This window comes from Heteronotia binoei, chromosome 2 (assembly GCF_032191835.1).
Source record: "Heteronotia binoei isolate CCM8104 ecotype False Entrance Well chromosome 2, APGP_CSIRO_Hbin_v1, whole genome shotgun sequence".
Taxonomy (NCBI): domain Eukaryota; kingdom Metazoa; phylum Chordata; class Lepidosauria; order Squamata; family Gekkonidae; genus Heteronotia; species Heteronotia binoei.
The window spans coordinates 73,810,500-73,826,703 of record NC_083224.1 but is presented as its reverse complement, the minus strand read 5'-3'; the positions used below and the strand labels follow the sequence as shown (position 1 = coordinate 73,826,703).

The 16,204-nt window shown below is 43.0% G+C and overlaps 1 protein-coding gene across 1 annotated transcript in view; it reads left to right on the top strand.

Moving 5' to 3' along the window:
• The window catches only part of MAPKAPK2 (MAPK activated protein kinase 2), a 126,478-nt gene extending 112,205 nt beyond the window's left edge, over positions 1-14,273 (top strand). The window contains exons 6-10 of the mRNA XM_060231289.1: positions 2,656-2,731; positions 9,170-9,294; positions 11,299-11,384; positions 11,518-11,598; positions 12,372-14,273. Of these exons, the coding sequence (XP_060087272.1) occupies positions 2,656-2,731; positions 9,170-9,294; positions 11,299-11,384; positions 11,518-11,598; positions 12,372-12,515 (512 nt within the window). The 3' untranslated portion in view covers positions 12,516-14,273. The remainder of the gene's footprint in view (positions 1-2,655; positions 2,732-9,169; positions 9,295-11,298; positions 11,385-11,517; positions 11,599-12,371) is intronic.
• The last annotated feature ends 1,931 nt before the right edge of the window (positions 14,274-16,204 follow it).

The window sequence follows — 16,204 nt, the reverse complement described above, 5'->3', positions numbered from 1 at the left end:
GGGAAACTACAGGGAAGCCTGCCGTGTGGAATCCCCATTACCATTGCACTAGATCAGCAACTGCAGCAGCAGTGTCCCAGGATGGAAAACACCTTTGCTGCCAGTGTTCAACAAACACTCTTAAACCAAAAGTTCTCTCAAACAGACTAGCCTTACAAGAAGATGGGGGAAGGCAGAGATTACTGAGCTACATTCAGAAGTACATTCCAGAGAGTAGGAGCAGCAATCAGAAGTGTTCTTGAGTGAGCAATGCGCTATTAGTAGGAATTAATTGGTCCAACAAAGCTGAACAAAAATCCGTCTATTAGGTTGGATTTTGCTGTCACAACTTGATCCTTTTCTATTGGGCTTCAGATCAAGACTCGGTCTGTAGGAGATCTGAGGAATAGTCTGAGATGGATTTGCACCTTGTGGTGTTTTATTCTTTTCCCCCTTTTCTCTGCTGGTATGGCTGTTTAGACCATAAATGCCAGGGAAATATTTTTCTTTGAAATGTCACAGGTGTACACATCTGCAACACTGAGCTTCAGGGATCCCAGGAAAAGCACATCTATGTGTTGTTAATAGAAACAAACGAAGAAGGCAATAGAAATTCATCAAAAACAGCATATTTAGTTGTTGTTTTTAAAAAGCACCTGGAGGTATAATTTTTAAGGGATTTTTAAAATGTTGCTGAATTGCAAATATATTAGGGAAACAAATAAAAAAGAAACATCAAAATTAGCTCTCTGCTTGGAGAAAATAATATATTTATAGTTTTTTGAATTTGTTTAATGAGAAGAGACTTCTGTTATTTTATTGTTGTTTATATGTTGTAATATGTGGGTGTACCTTTCCAGAACTCCCAATTCTCAGGGTCCAGGTCCTCAAAATTCTGTGAAATTTGAAGAAAGATAATTGGAGCGAAAACCCTGGATTAAATATGGTCAGGACAGAGATGGAGGAATCCACTTGTCCCCAATCTATACATCACTGAATCATTTTTATAAATGTTTTTTATAATTTATATAATAATTTTTATAAATGTTTCTTAAGAAGCGTTCTTGCCATTTGCCTTATTTTCACAGCTCTCTCCCTAATTGTTAAGGCTACACATTATTTTTCTTAGCTTGTTCTCTGCAGAAAAAAATAAGCTGAAATGTGTACATGGGAAAAAAATGTCAGTTACTTTCAATTCCTTAAAAATCTTTGGAGATTTAGTTCTGGTCTGTTTTTCAGCGGAAGATTAGAAAACAAGTTGAACAACTGAGCTTCAAAGGCCAAGATTTAGCTGTCTCCCTGAGCCTCATTGGCATCCTTTGCTGGCAAATGTAGGAACGTTCTACAGCTGAATGACTCAGTGTAATAGGTTTTCCTGGCAACTGGGAATGGATAGCCAATGCCAGGTAAATTGTGTTTTAATTGCAGGTGCACATTTACTGTAGACACACTGCCGAAAGTAATAAGCTCCTCAGGAGCAGACGGCTTGTCCTCCTGCAATACACATTTCTGAAAATTATATTCTTGTAAAGTGAGCAAGGAAAAATGCTACCTTTCCTGTTCTGGAAAGGCAGAGCCCCAAATCTGCCACGCAGCACTTGCTGTTCCACTCCTGTGCTTCCAAGAATCCTTTTCTTGATGATTGTGGTGTCTCCTGCTAGAAACACGTGCTCTTTGCCCATTAGTTCCTACAAAAAGTGGGTTCTCCAGAATTGTCTCCTGCAGACTGGGTGTATCTGAAGTATAAGATAGATAGATAGATAGATAGATAGATAGATAGATAGATAGATAGATAGATAGATAGATAGATAGATAGATAGATAATTTTATTTGTATCCCGCCCTCCCCGCCGGAGCAGGCTCAGGGCGGCTAACAGCATCATTCAAATTCCAACTATACAAAGAAAAGCAAAGAAAACAAATTACATTTAAACATTAAAATTCTGATTAAGTTTAAAATTAATTAATTAAATTAGTAAAAGTGCAGGATAAGCATGTATCCTGACATCCCACTCAGTGAAGTTTGAGCCTTCCTCCAATTGTATGGTTCTTCCTCCAGCAGAAGGGTTATGTAAGTCAGAGAAAGGCCCCTTAGGCTGGAGGAAGGTATCAAACTTTGCCAAGTACAGGAGCCTGCCATGATCTGCGATGGAGCTTTGACAAGTTTAATCATTATCTGAAGAAAGGCCTCAAAGAACCTTTGGCCTCTGGAAGGGATTTAAAAAGATACTTAGCTCCTTCTTTTCCTTCCAAGTTTTCAGTTTCCCTTTCTAACTACGGGGAGGTAGTGAGTTCCTTTTTCCTTGCCCCCCTTCCCACCTGGCCCTTTATATGTGGTTCTCCAAACATATCCATTTCCTAGCTCTCTTGGCTGTTTCATGGACTTTACTTTTGACTCATAAGTAAGTCACCACTTCCATGAAGGCTTTGTTCTGCATCAGGTGTTGTAAAGAGGGATCTCTTGCTCTCCTGGGCAGGACACTGGGAGGAAGCAGCCAATATAGCTGCTTTTCTGTTGACTCTCTTCTTCCTCCATCTTTGTCACTTGCCAGGCTACTCCTTCTGTCATCTGTGAGCCTTGTCAAGATGGAAGATGCTCCACAGTTTAGTGGATCTCTCTGTCTTTGGAAAATGTAATCAGGTTGAATCTTTGTGTCTTTCATTTCCCTCCTTCTAGCCCCAGAGGTGCTGGGACCAGAGAAATATGACAAGTCTTGTGATATGTGGTCTCTTGGTGTCATCATGTATATTCTGTAAGTAAGCTATTTCTGCTATACAGAGAGCCAGTTTGGTGTAGTGGATAAGTGCATGGACTCTTATCTGGGAGAACTGGGTTTGATTCCCCACTCCTCCACTTGCACCTGGTAGAATGGCCTTGGGTTAGCCATAGCTCTGGCAGAGGTTGTACTTTGAAAGGGCAGCTGCTATGAGAGCCCTCTCAGCCCCACCCACTTCACAGGGTGTCTGTTGTGGGGGGAGGAAGATATAGGAGATTGTAAGCCACTCTGAGACCCCGCTTCAGAGAGAAGGGCAGGGTATAAATCTGCAATTCTTCTTCTTCTATGCTGCATGGCATTGTTGGCAAGGTTGCAGAACATTCCACGTTTAGGGATTTTGTGATCTCTGGGATTTCACTGAGCTCAGGGGGAAGCTCGGCATTTCCATCAAGAGTCAGCATTCCCCTTTTATGTTGGGGAGCATTGCCTTTAAGCAGAGAAAAGACATATAGGATATTTTGGCAAACGGGGGTATATTTTCAAAAAGAAACAAAATGAATAGCGACTGTGCTGAAACCGTTACAGGACACTTGCCATTCTCTTGATGTGTGAGTACAGTCTATATATAAAATCTGCTTTTCATGTGGGTTGAAATTCGGGTTGTCAGGTCCAATTCAAGAAGTATCTGGGGATTTTGGGGGTGGAGTCAAGAGCAAGGGTGTGACAAGCACAACTGAACTCCAAAGGGAGTTCTGGCCACCACATTTAAAGGGTCCACACACCTTTTAAATGCCTTCCCTCCATTAGAAATAATGGATAGGGGCACCTTCTTTTGGGGCTCATAGAATTGGTTTGTCTGATCCAATCCATTTGAAACCTGGAGGGTATTTTGAGGGGAGGCATTGGAGGCTATGCTGCAAATTTGGAGCCTCTACCTCAAAAAACAGCCTCCAGAGTCCCAGATACCTGCGGATCAATTCTCCATTATAACCTATGGGAATCAGTCTCTATAGGGAATAATGGAGTGCCCAGCAGACATTTCCCTCCCCCTTGCTTTCTGATGGTCCTGAAGTGGGGGGAGGGCCTCCAAAACGAGGGGTCGCCTGCCCCCACTTGGGGACTGAGCAACCAAAAAAGAGCAACGTGGATACTGGAGCAGGGAATAAAGGTTGCCATGAACCTCCACACAATGGGGAGACAGTTGCTCTCTCCCAAGTAGCCCCGCCTGGGTTCTCCGTCCTTTACCAGGCCTGGAGTAGCGGGCGGAGGGGAGGGGTGGCTTTTTTCATACGGGAGGATTGCTCCTTCAGGATACTTCCGCCGCCAGAGATCAAGGACGTGGAGTGTGTGGGCCTGGTGTGGGACGTTGGGGAAAGTTTGGCAATCTGGCTGGTGTACCGTCCGCCTAACGCACCGGCCAGTGCCTTACCGTCCCTGATGGAGGCTGTAGCAGGCTGGGCATTGGCGCACCCTTGACTTATAGCCCTGGGTGACTTCAATGTCCATGCCGAGGACGCGGCTTCCACTCGTGCGACGGACCTAGTGCTTTCCATGGCAGTACTGGGACTTTCCCAATATATAACAGCGCCCACGCACTAGGCTGGGCACACACTAGACCTGATCATTGCGGCGGGAGTAGTAGTGGATCAGATATCTGCCGAGGCAGTGCCATGGTCTGACCATCAGGCCTTGAAGGCTCGTGTGGACATGCCACCCCTATCCCGTTTAGGCGGTGAGCAGGTTTTAGCTCTCCCGCGTAGCCAGATGGACCCGTTGCGGCTTCAAATGGCCATGCGGGATCCCTGGCCCTCTGGCGACACGTTGGATGAGCTAGTGGAGATCTGGAATGACCAGCTCTCCATGGCCATTGACAAAATCGCTCCCCGACGTCCTCTTCATCCTCGATCACGATCCGCTCCATGGTATACCCCGGAGTTGCGGTCAATGAAACGATGATTAAAACAACTAAAGAGACAACGGCACCACATTCGTGACAAAGCTACGAGAACATCATATAGGTCATTTATGCGGACCTATGAGATGGCAGTTCAGGCCGCAAAGAAGGCCCACTTTGCGTCCAGAATTGCATCTGCGACCTTGCGCCCAGCACAACTGTTTAGTATAATTTGGTCATTAATAAATTTGCCGCAGGGCAAACAAAATATTAGCGAATTGGAAATAGGCTGTGAGGAAATAGGCTTTTGCAGGTTTTTTCGCAGATAAGGTCTCGTCGCTCCGACGCGACTTACCCGCTATAGTTGATACAGTAAAAGAACTTGGGGCACCAAGCGCGTCTTCTGGTCCAATTCTGGATTCTTTCAATCCACTCAGTCTGGAGGAAGTCGACAGGATCCTTGTAGCTGTACGCACTACGACTTGTAGGTTGGACCCATGCCCGTCTTGACTTATAAAAGCAAGCCAGACGTGGCTTTGTGAACCACTACAAGGTATTGTCAACAGGTCCCTGGTAGAAGGGATCTTTCCCACACCTCTTAAAGAGGCAGTGGTCCGTCCTCTCTTAAAAAACCATCAGCAGACCTGGCCGCATTGGCGAACTATTGGCCGGTGTCGAACCTTCCCTTTTTGGGTAAGGTTATAGAGCAGGCGGTGGCAATTCAGCTACAGGGATTCCTGGAGGACACTTCTGCACTGGATCCATTCCAGTCCAGCTTTTGGCCAGGTCACAGGACGGAGACTGTTCTGGTTGCTCTCATAGATGACCTCATGCAACATCTGGATTGGGGCGGCTCAGCGGTGCTGTTGTTATTAGATCTGTCAGCCGCTTTTGATATGGTTGACCATCAGCTACTGACTAGCCAGGGATCTGCCTTACAGTGGCTGACCTCTTTTCTCCAAGATCGGGGACAAAGGGTGGTGATAGGGGAGGAAGCATCCCAGAGGCACTCTCTTAGCTGTGAGGTGCCACAGGGAGCAGTCCTATCCCCGATGCTATTTAATATCTACATGCGCCCCCTTGCCCAGATTGTCAGGAGGTACGGACTGGGTTGTCATCAATATGCGGATGACACCCAGCTCTATCTATTGATGGGCAGCCAGTCCGACTGTACCCCGGAAAATCTAGACCTGGCTCTACAAGCCGTGGCATCTTGGCTCAGACTGAGTCGGCTGAAACTGAATCCGACGAAGATGGAGGTTCTCTATCTGAGTCGGGGTGGTCCAGGGGGAGAGATCCATCTGCTGACTCTTGACGGGGTGCCACTAATACCGGCCCCTAAGGTCAAGAGCTTAGGCGTGCTCCTTGAGTCCTCCCTTACAATGGAGGCCCAGGTAGCAGCCACTGTTAGATCTGCCTTTCTTCATCTTCGGCAGGTGCAGCAGCTGGCTCCTTTTCTGGAGCACAACGATTTAGCGATGGTAATCCATGCTACGGTCACCTCAAGAATAGATCACTGTAATGCTCTCTACATGGGGCTATCCTTGACGCTAACCCGGAGACTACAGCTAGTGCAGAATGCTGCAGCACGACTGTTAATGAGGCTGCCGCGATGGGAACACATTCAGCCAGTGCTGAAAGAGCTGCACTGGCTACCTGTTGTGTTCCGAGTTCACTTCAAGGTGTTGGTATTGACCTTTAAAGCCCTTTATGGTCAGAGACCTGCCTATCTACGGGACCGCCTTTCTCCATATATTCCCCAGAGAGCACTGCGTTCAGGGGCAAAAAACTTACTGTCCGCCCCTGGACCAAAAGAAGCCAGGTTATGTGTGACAAGATCTAGGGCTTTTTCGGTGGCAGCACCAGAACTTTGGAACACCCTTCCAGGAGCCATAAGGGCCCTGCGGGATCTGTCTGCGTTCCGCAGGGCCTGTAAGACCGAATTGTTTAAGCAGGCCTTTGATGCTTAACTGAAAGAGGGCTGCCACTGGTCATCACATAGAATGCTGGTGATCGCTGTTCGAAAATTCAATGCCGCCTATATTGTAGTGATGCAGCACCACAGAATGGTTTTTAAAAATTGAAATATGTAAATTATGGTTTTATATGTTTTATTGGTTTAATTGTATTGACATGATGTTGTGAGCCGCCCTGAGTCCGCTTGCGGAGAGGGCGGGATATAAGTCGAATGTAATAAATAATAAATAAATAAACAAATCAGCCTTGAAATTAATACAGCTTAAATATCACTCATAGCACTGAGTAAATATGTAAATTATCAAAATTTCATTGAATCAATCAAAAGGTTATAGAAAGATATTAAGGAACAAGAGTCCACATCCACAGTCTCCTGAAAACAAATTAATGTCCGAGTAGTATGAATCACGGGGTGTAGACAGGAATTCAAATGGTAGAGTCTTCAAACCCGGAGCACTGCTCCTTATATACACGTATTCCAGTTGTGCTTCAGAAAGTCTTCTGTGGAGAGCCATGCACCATGAATTTTATCCTCTGTACAGCCAGGCACAGGAGATGAATATGACACGGCAGTACTCAGTCCACGTTTCGCTGATGCTTCTACAAGCTGTACACAAATTAAAATACATAAACCATACATAATTCACTGTGCAAAGCACCAATAGGCTGCCCCCAAAGTAGAAAAAATCATACCTTTCTAGAAGAAATATTAGTCCAGTTTCAATGCTATTGCTTACAACAATGTCCGTTAGGTATGGTTAATTTCCTAATCCGCTGAGTGAGGCATTACTTTTAAAGCCAGGTGCATGCAATTTAAAGTTCCTTAAAGAGATAGCAAACAGTACAACAGTGTTTCCTCCTAAGATACATCATCAATTTTCATTCTTAAGTTTTAGGTACCTCCATACATACTCATCCAATACAGAAACCAACAGTTACAAAGAGCTAAAAAAATACAAGAAGAATACAATAAAATTACAAAAAGTAAGAAAGATCCTAATCATTATTTAAACCTTTTGGTGAAGGTCTGCAGTAAAAATATCCACTTCATCTCACGTCTAAGTAGCCATTTGGTGACATTGATCTTGCCGTGCAATTTTAAAGGAAATTTCTCTATAATCAAAAATCTGAGGGAATTGGGGTCATGCTGGAGGTCCCTAAAATGGTCCACGAGGGGAGCATCTGTCACTAAGTTTTTAATTCTGGATTTATGTTCTAGAACACGTGTCCGGATAGCACGCATCATGCTTCCCACGTAGATTTTGGGACACGGACACAGTAAGATATAAGTACACTGCTTGGTTGAACAGGTAGTAGTATCACAGAGAGAGATTCTAAAACCCGTGTCTGGATGTACAAATTCTCTCAGTTCTAAGGATAGGGAGCAAGCAGAACAAGTCCTAAATCTAGAATTAAAAACTTAGTGACAGATGCTACCTTCGTGGGCCATTTTAGGGACCTCCAGCATGACCCCAATTCCCTCAGATTTTTGGTTATAGAGAAATTTCTTTTAAAATTGCAGGGCAGGGTCGATGCCACCAAATGGCTACTTAGATGTGAGATGAAGTGGATATTTTTACTGCAGACCTTAACACCTAAAGTTTAAAATAATGACTGGGATCTTTCTTGCTTTTTGTAATTTTATTGTATTCTTCTTGTATTTTTTTAGCTCTTTGTAACTGTTGGTTTCTGTATGGATGAGTATGTATGGAGGTACCTAAAACTTAAGAATGAGAATTTTATGTATCTTAGAAGGAAACAGTGTAGTATTGTTTGCTATCTCTTTAAGGAACTTTAAATTGCATGCACCTGGCTTTAAAAGTAATGCCTCATTCAGCGGATTAGGAAATTTACCATACCTAATGGACATTGTTGTAAGCAATAGCATTGAAACTGGACTAATATTTCTTCTAGAAAGGTATGTTTTTTCTACTTTGAGGGCAGCCTATTGGTGCTTTGCACAGTGAATTATGTATGGTTTATGTATATTAATTTGTGTACAGCTCGTAGAAGCATCAGCGAAACGTGGACTGAGTACTGCCGCGTTGCATTCATCTCCTGTGCCTGGCTGTACAGAGGATAAAATTCATGGAGCGTGGTTCTCTGCGGAAGACTTTCTGAAGTACACTTGGAATACGTGTACATAAGGAGCAGCACTCCGTGTTTGAAGACTCTACCATTTGAATTCCTGTCTACACCCCGTGATTCATACTACTCGGACATTAATTTGTTTTTAGGAGACTGTGGGTGTTGACTCTTGTTCCTTAATATCGTTCTATAACCTTTTAATTGATTCAATGAAATTTTGATAATTCACATATTTACTGATTGCTATGAGTGGTATTTAAGGTGTATTAATTTCGAGGCTGATTTGTGTGGAGGTTCGTGGTAACCTTTATTCCCTGCCCCACCTGGGGATTGGCAATCATGGTTGAAATGCATTTTTGAAGGCTGGTGTCTGCCAAATAGGGCAATTTCTCTTCTGGTATTTATGTTACATGATGGAGAGTTTGAGTGGGTTAAGACATTTCCGTTGAATCATTTTGGCACCCAGCACTGACTTTCACTCTTCATATCACTGTACTATTTCTGTTTTTGTTCAGGCTGTGTGGCTATCCCCCTTTTTATTCCAACCATGGCCTGGCCATTTCTCCTGGCATGAAGAAACGAATCCGGATGGGCCAGTATGAATTCCCCAATCCAGAGTGGTCTGAAGTATCTGAAGAAGGTAAAAATGTTTATGAAGAGCAAGCACTGTTTTGTACTGAGACTGAAAATATGAGTGTTGCCCCTTTCAGACAAGTGGTGATTGCACATATTGTGAGAATCTCACATAGTGTGTTTTCCCTGTATGATTGATCACAACACCAAAAACATAATGACTGAAACGGCTAATAAGTAAATTCAGTCCTCTGTGTGGAGGCTCCCTTAAGCCATTGATGTAGCTCCACTGGGGTGTGCTTTGAGTAGCAACTGTCCAACTTATTGTAGCTTTATATGTCTGGTGTGATTAGAATGAGGCTGGTATATAGGCAGGCACTACTACCTGTAATAGGAGCACATTTGTGTTTTAAGCAAGGCTTGAGACTCACTTATTATCTGATAATTGCCAATAACCTGCAGGCTCCGTAAGTTCTGATGTCAAGTTATCTGGGAGTAGCACCACCTGGAGAAAACAGTCTTGCAGTTTTTACTATTTTGTATTGTCAGGCACACTGAATTCAGTGTGGCGGTTTGTGCGTGTGTATTGCTTTTGATGTCATAATTAGGAATGGGCAGAAGCTGGGAAAATCAAGTTTATTTCAATTCATGGTTTGTGAGTTCATATAAACCTTCACAAACTTTCCCATTTCCTGAACTGATTCATTTTGTGATGTGGTAGAATGCCCTCCCTGCAGACTAGAGAGGCCAACCTTGCAGCAAGTCTTCAGCTGACTCTCCTCTACCTGTCCTTCAAGTTTGGTGAGGATTGGCTTGGGGGTGGAATAACAGCCCCGCAAAGTAGGTGCCCTTAGGAAACTGCTCTCTGGGGAAATCACAACTGGAGGTCCAGGAGTGTATAGAACAGAACCCCTGCAAGCCAGAGGCATCAAACTTGCAGCAGTCCCCCCCAAAGAGAAGTAGGAAGAAGACGACAACTGCAGATTTATACCCGGTTTACAATCTCCTATATCTTCTCCCCACCACAACAGACACCCAGTGAGGTGGGTGGGGCTGAGAGGGCTCTCACAGCAGCTGCCCTTTCCAGGACAACTCCTAGGAGAGCTATGGCTGACCTAAGGCCATTCCAGCAGCTGTAAGTGGAGGAGTGGGAAATCAAACCTGGTTCTCCCAGATAAGAGTCCACATACTTAACCATTACACCAAACTGGCTCCCTTATGGGAGCTCTCTTATTGGCAGCCAGCACTGCCTGTCAAGCTTTGGAGGACTACTATTGGTGCTTCCAGGGCTGTGGAAGTTTATCCCACACCTTGCTTTGATGATTGCAATTGATCTGCACCGGCTTCTCCGCTGTGGACATCACCAACATGCACTGCCACAAACCTCTCGAATCTCCAAAAACGACATGGAGAATCATGGGGGGTTCGGATCACAAACCTTGGCTCCTGAACCTTTGCTCACAAACCAGTCACAAATTTAGTTTCATAAGTCAGTTTGTGCCCATCCCTAGTTATAATATTTTGGGAATAGAGTTATGATTTTTCTCCCTGTTTTGGGGCTCTTTAATGTATTGTACATTAGCAAACGCATGCTTGCCCCTATATGAATGCAGTGATCAATCCCAGCATCGTGGTATATTCACCAGTGTGATAAACATGGCTGATATCACAAACTTGCTGTGTCCCCACTTTACATTTTTAAAGGTTTATGGTAAAACCTTTTGCAATTCCTTTGACAACAAACCGAAGTCAAGTTTGCATATTATAAGTCTAGGCAGTTGTTCTCTGGGATTTAGGCATTTGGCTTCTTCTATCTTTGCTCTGATGACAGTAATTGCATAACACTCAGAGTGCATCACATATATTGGCCCATCATCTCTTCTTAGGAACCACTGTGGATCTGTATAGACAATGTTATCCTCTACTTAATATAGATCCAGTCATGTGTGAGTGATCTCCCTTTTGCTGGGCAAACACTCAGAGTTCTGCTGCTTCTGAAGAACGATGCTAGTTTTGTGATGACATTACAAGATGTAGAACTATAAATCCTCATTTTTATTCTCACCTTCAGTCAAACAGCTGATCAGGAATCTTCTGAAAACAGATCCGACCCAGCGTATGACAATAACAGAGTTTATGAATCACCCCTGGATCATGGTAAGAACTCACTTTTCTGGAAAACAAAAGGAGCATAATGAAATCATTTGCAGTTTAAACTGAGAAGCATGAGACAAGACTGTCTAGTATCCCTGATATAGTGGTTCACTCCCAATTTGTTGCCTCTCCACAGCAATCAATGCAGGTGCCTCAGACGCCACTGCATACTAGTAGAGTTTTGAAAGAAGAGAAGGACCTGTGGGAAGATGTCAAAGTAAGTTATTTACCCGTTTTGTATTTGTAGGAGTGGAAGCAGCAGGTCCAACTGATAGTGCTGAAAGTTACTGATTGTGGTGGTTGCCAAATGTCACCACAAGCACCAAAAGCTCCCTCATCGGGCATAACTTAGTGGGAAAGGTTTGTTTATTGGAAAGCTGAGAAGAGGAACAGGAACTGTTTCCAGTAATTGACAATCATCCCTAAACTCAGAATAGCTGAAAAGCAATAAGATGCCTACTTTTTATCTAGATCCTCTCTCTGCTGGTTGGTGACTGGAATGACCCTTTTCTTTATTAGGCATTGACAACTTCTGGGAGATGTGTTTGTTTCTGTACTGCTATAAACTGTTTGTCTGAATACCAGGAGTGATTTTTACCATATTATCATAATTCTCCTTCAAATTGGTGGGTTGATGAATTTTTATTGGATTTTTATAGAACCTTCAGTAGGAATTTGTTAGGGTTTCATCTTTGTATCATAGCACAGGGATGGGTAAGGGATGAATGCATGTCACCAGGACCTTGGAATCTGGAAAAGCCCAGCCCATTAGCCCTTTGCTATGATATGGTCTATTTATTTCATTTCAGAAATAAAGTAGATTTGTGTGTGTGTGTTTCATGCCACTGCATGGAATGGAATGGGATTGTGTGTGTTTGTGTGCATGTGTGTGTGTAGAGACAGTGGTACGTCTTACTAGGTGCAGAGAAGTGATGTGTTGACATGCTTCTTTGTCTCTAATTGGATGTTTCATGTTTCAATTACTGTCAGGAGGAGATGACTAGTGCCTTGGCCACGATGAGAGTGGATTATGAACAAATCAAGATCAAGAAAATTGAAGACTCATCTAACCCATTGCTTATGAAGAGGCGGAAGAAAGCAAACCCCCCTGAGCCGACTGTGCTTTCTCCCTGAGGGCTCAGTGGAGACAAGCCTGGTGGCCGTGAAAGCAATAACTATATCTATATATATTTTTAATGAATCAGAGATGACTGTCATATCAAACGCATGGAATTCAGATCTTTGTATCAGACTAGTTATTTTTTTAGCTGCCACTTGTGGTTCTGACCTTTGTGGGGCCAGCCAGGAGACAGCTACTCTCTATACGATACACACATTTCTCCCCTCCCTTTTGATCCTGTAGGGAAATATTTTCGGTAAGCTCTGCTCTTATTTTCCTTTCAGAGACACGGAAATTCCTGTGGTCAGCATTTTAAGGGTTATTAATAATAATAATAATAATAATAATATATATTTTTAAAACTACTGTAGAGCTGAAATCCAGACAATAAGAGTATTGTGCTAGGTTTTTAGAGGTAAAGGCTTTCAGTTTGTATCAGAGAAGAGCCAGGGCTACTGAAGAAATACTGTGTGATGCCATTGTATTAATTTAATATCAGCAAATGTTTGGTCTTAAGCTCCATTTGAAGGTTTTGGAAGCAATTGACCTTATATCCAAAGTACAAGATGCCTCCTTTAAACTGGAAGCCTTCTCTCTAATTGTGTATACACAGGATTACTTTATTTTACTTGTGAATTGTGGATTACATGTAATAATATGGTAGGATGTATGTTGAGTGTAAGTACAGGCGCAGGAAGGCTCTGCTTTGTATTCTACCCTGAATGTTTAAGGGGTAGTGGGAGGGGCCTATGATGCACCCCAAATTCAGTTTATGATCTCAGGGTATTTGAAGGTGGGGGAGGAGAGAAGATGTCTGTTGAATGAAGATATTGATGACTGATCTCATTCATTAGCTGACCCAACCTTCCTGGAGAAATGCACCAGAAACATGTCTTGTTGTCCATCACCATCTCATTCAGTGTTCATGCTGATGTTCTTGTTGGAGCTCAAAAGTTCTCATGCCATAAGATTGCAGGCCCATTATTTCACACATATGAACACTGTGTTGTGACTGTTACCATTTTTTTCCTGTGTCGCTGAGCATGGCAGTTCTTATCTACAACACCACCTGGAAACTGCTACTCTTCGGAGCATGTAGCAAACTTGAGCTATGCTTCCTACTGGAATTCAGCTTGGACGTGGCATTGGGCAAAATTTGTCACCTGCCCATTCTAAGATAGAAAATATGGTGAGAAATGAAAGCACCATAAAAATGGGGCTTCGTTGGGTGAGTTCCTTTGTGTCTTTGGATGTTATTTGGCCAAATGGCACAACTGGTCCTGGTACTACTTGGAAAATCAAATAGCTTCAGCTGTGTTTGGAACAAGGCAAAATGGTTTCTCTGTGACCTGCAGACTTCAGCTGGGGTTCTCTTCATCTTCTTCAGTATAGTTGCCTAAAACTGAGCTCTCTTGAGTGCAAACTTCGGTTCTTACTCTGCATTACAGAAGAAAAGAGTTAAGTGCCCTTTCACTGAAAATTTGCCTCCTTCTGGTGGTCAGTCCATTTTTTCTGTTCCTTTCTGTATATCTTTCGTCCATGAATGAATATCTTTTGCCATATTTGTTTCACAAGATTTTAATGTTTTAAACACACTTTTTTAAAAAAAGAAAAGAAAGAAAGGTAGCTTTTAGGTGACTTTTTAGACACTGTATGGAAATTTAATTTGTTCAAGGAAAAGGTGTTTTTTTTTTCATTGGTGTCTCTTTGTTGAAGCAAATCCTTTGGTCTGCTTTTCCTTGTTTTGGATTAAAGACACCTAATACATCAAATCTTGTTTTTGTGTGATCCATAGCAAAGAAATCCTACTGCTTCATTGAAGAGCTGACTGTATCTGCAGCTTTTATGACTCTAAAACGGTTTGATTTTTCACATGCATGCATCTTTAATGAAATTTGCAACCCAGTGTAAGTAGGCAATCTTAAGATATTGCACAGAATTTAGAGATGCTGCTTTGTAACATTATCCTTTATTTACCTGTGGTAACTGTGGACAATCCTAATCAATTCACATTTATATTTAAAGTGGCTGTTGATTAATGTAGGAATGGAGGAGCCACAGTAGAGGAAGAAACACATGCTTACCATTCCCTCCATCTCACCTTTCACACAAGCATTTTTTCCAGTGATCCTTCACTGCAAAAGGTCTTGAGCTGGTGAACTGAGGAATGTTGGGCTGGGAATCACTCAAGGCCAGGGGTGGCCAAACTGTGGTTCAGGAGTCATATGTGGCTCTTTCACACACATTGTGTGGCTCATGAAGCCCCCACCACCCAGTCAGCCAGCTTGGAGAAGTCATTTCTCTCTTTAAATCACTTTGCCAAGCCAGCCAGGGGCTTGGAGAATGCATTTAAATTTAAAGTTGCTTTCTTTCTACCTCCCCATCTTCCTTCCTTCATCTGTCTTGCGGCTCTCTAACATCTGCTGTTTATTCTATGTGGCTCTTATGTTACACAGGGTTGACCACCCCTGGTCTAGATGCCGTGTATTTCTGGCCATTGTTGGGAGATCTGCTCTTGCTGGTTAAAGATGCATTTTATTTGTTTCTACCTGACATCCTATGATGGACCAAAGGCAGCTTGCAAACATTAAAAACAAACTCATTTTGTGCTAGGCTAATTCTCAGTTATTAACTTGTGCCAAGGAAGTTGTGTGATCACAGCTCTGCTTCTGACATACCCACTGTTGACACCAATTCAGGGTGTTTGCACTGAAATACCCAGAGGTGAAGCTTAGACATGGTAGCAGGTATACTCTGGGCTGAGGTTAGTTACAGCCAGGAGACAGATTTTTCTCAAAGGCTTCATTTCTCGGCGATGTCAAAGTGGTTGTGAGAACAGTTGTTCAAATTATTTAGTCAAGTTTAATCACAAAGAACTTTTTCTTAATTTGTTTGTAACAAGCAGTTTCTACACAGGGACACAAAAAAGCACCATGTATTGAAAGAAGCTGCAAACAGCATGGGAGCAGGTGGGAATGCCCCAGCCCTGTGCTGCTTTATGCTGCTACTGCTTTCCCACAGCATCTCCTGCTTCCTTCCACTGCATTTGTGTAAAACCACAGACATGGCAGAGCTCATGCTGGGTCCTCAAGGTCTGCCAGCCTCACTTTCCCCAACTTGCCCCTTCCCAGCTGAGCTAGGGTGTAACGCTCCAGCATAGTTCAGCTGGGAAAACAAAACAAAGCCTTTTAAACAGTCAAATGCACAGAAGAAATGAGGAGCTTAGCTCCATCCCCCTCACCATATTGGCTGCAGTGGAAAGTACACAATGATACTCTTCCCCCAGTCATCCCACAGTTCCTCCTTTAATACAATTCAAAGAAGGTTTTCCTATAATCCAGCTGAGGAGGGAAAGCCCAGGTAGGCACATAACTAGTGCTTAGAATGTCATTTCTTGAAAATCAACACCTTATCCTCCTAGGATTGTGGAGAAAATGATACAATGATTGTCCAGGTTGACAGCCCATCTACTTCTGTTTTGTTTGACTGGGACACCAAATAAAACAGATTATTATGCTATTTTATGACATTTTAGTGCTCCCAGGGGCTTCTCCATATTCTTAAGAGCATGGGTGATGTGGGAATGGTTTATATATGTTACAATTTCAGAAAGACGTATGCCCAGTTACAATTTCATTATAATACATGATGTGATAAACAGATGTTTTTCCATTAGGGGTGTCAATTAGGCATGGGCATGAAC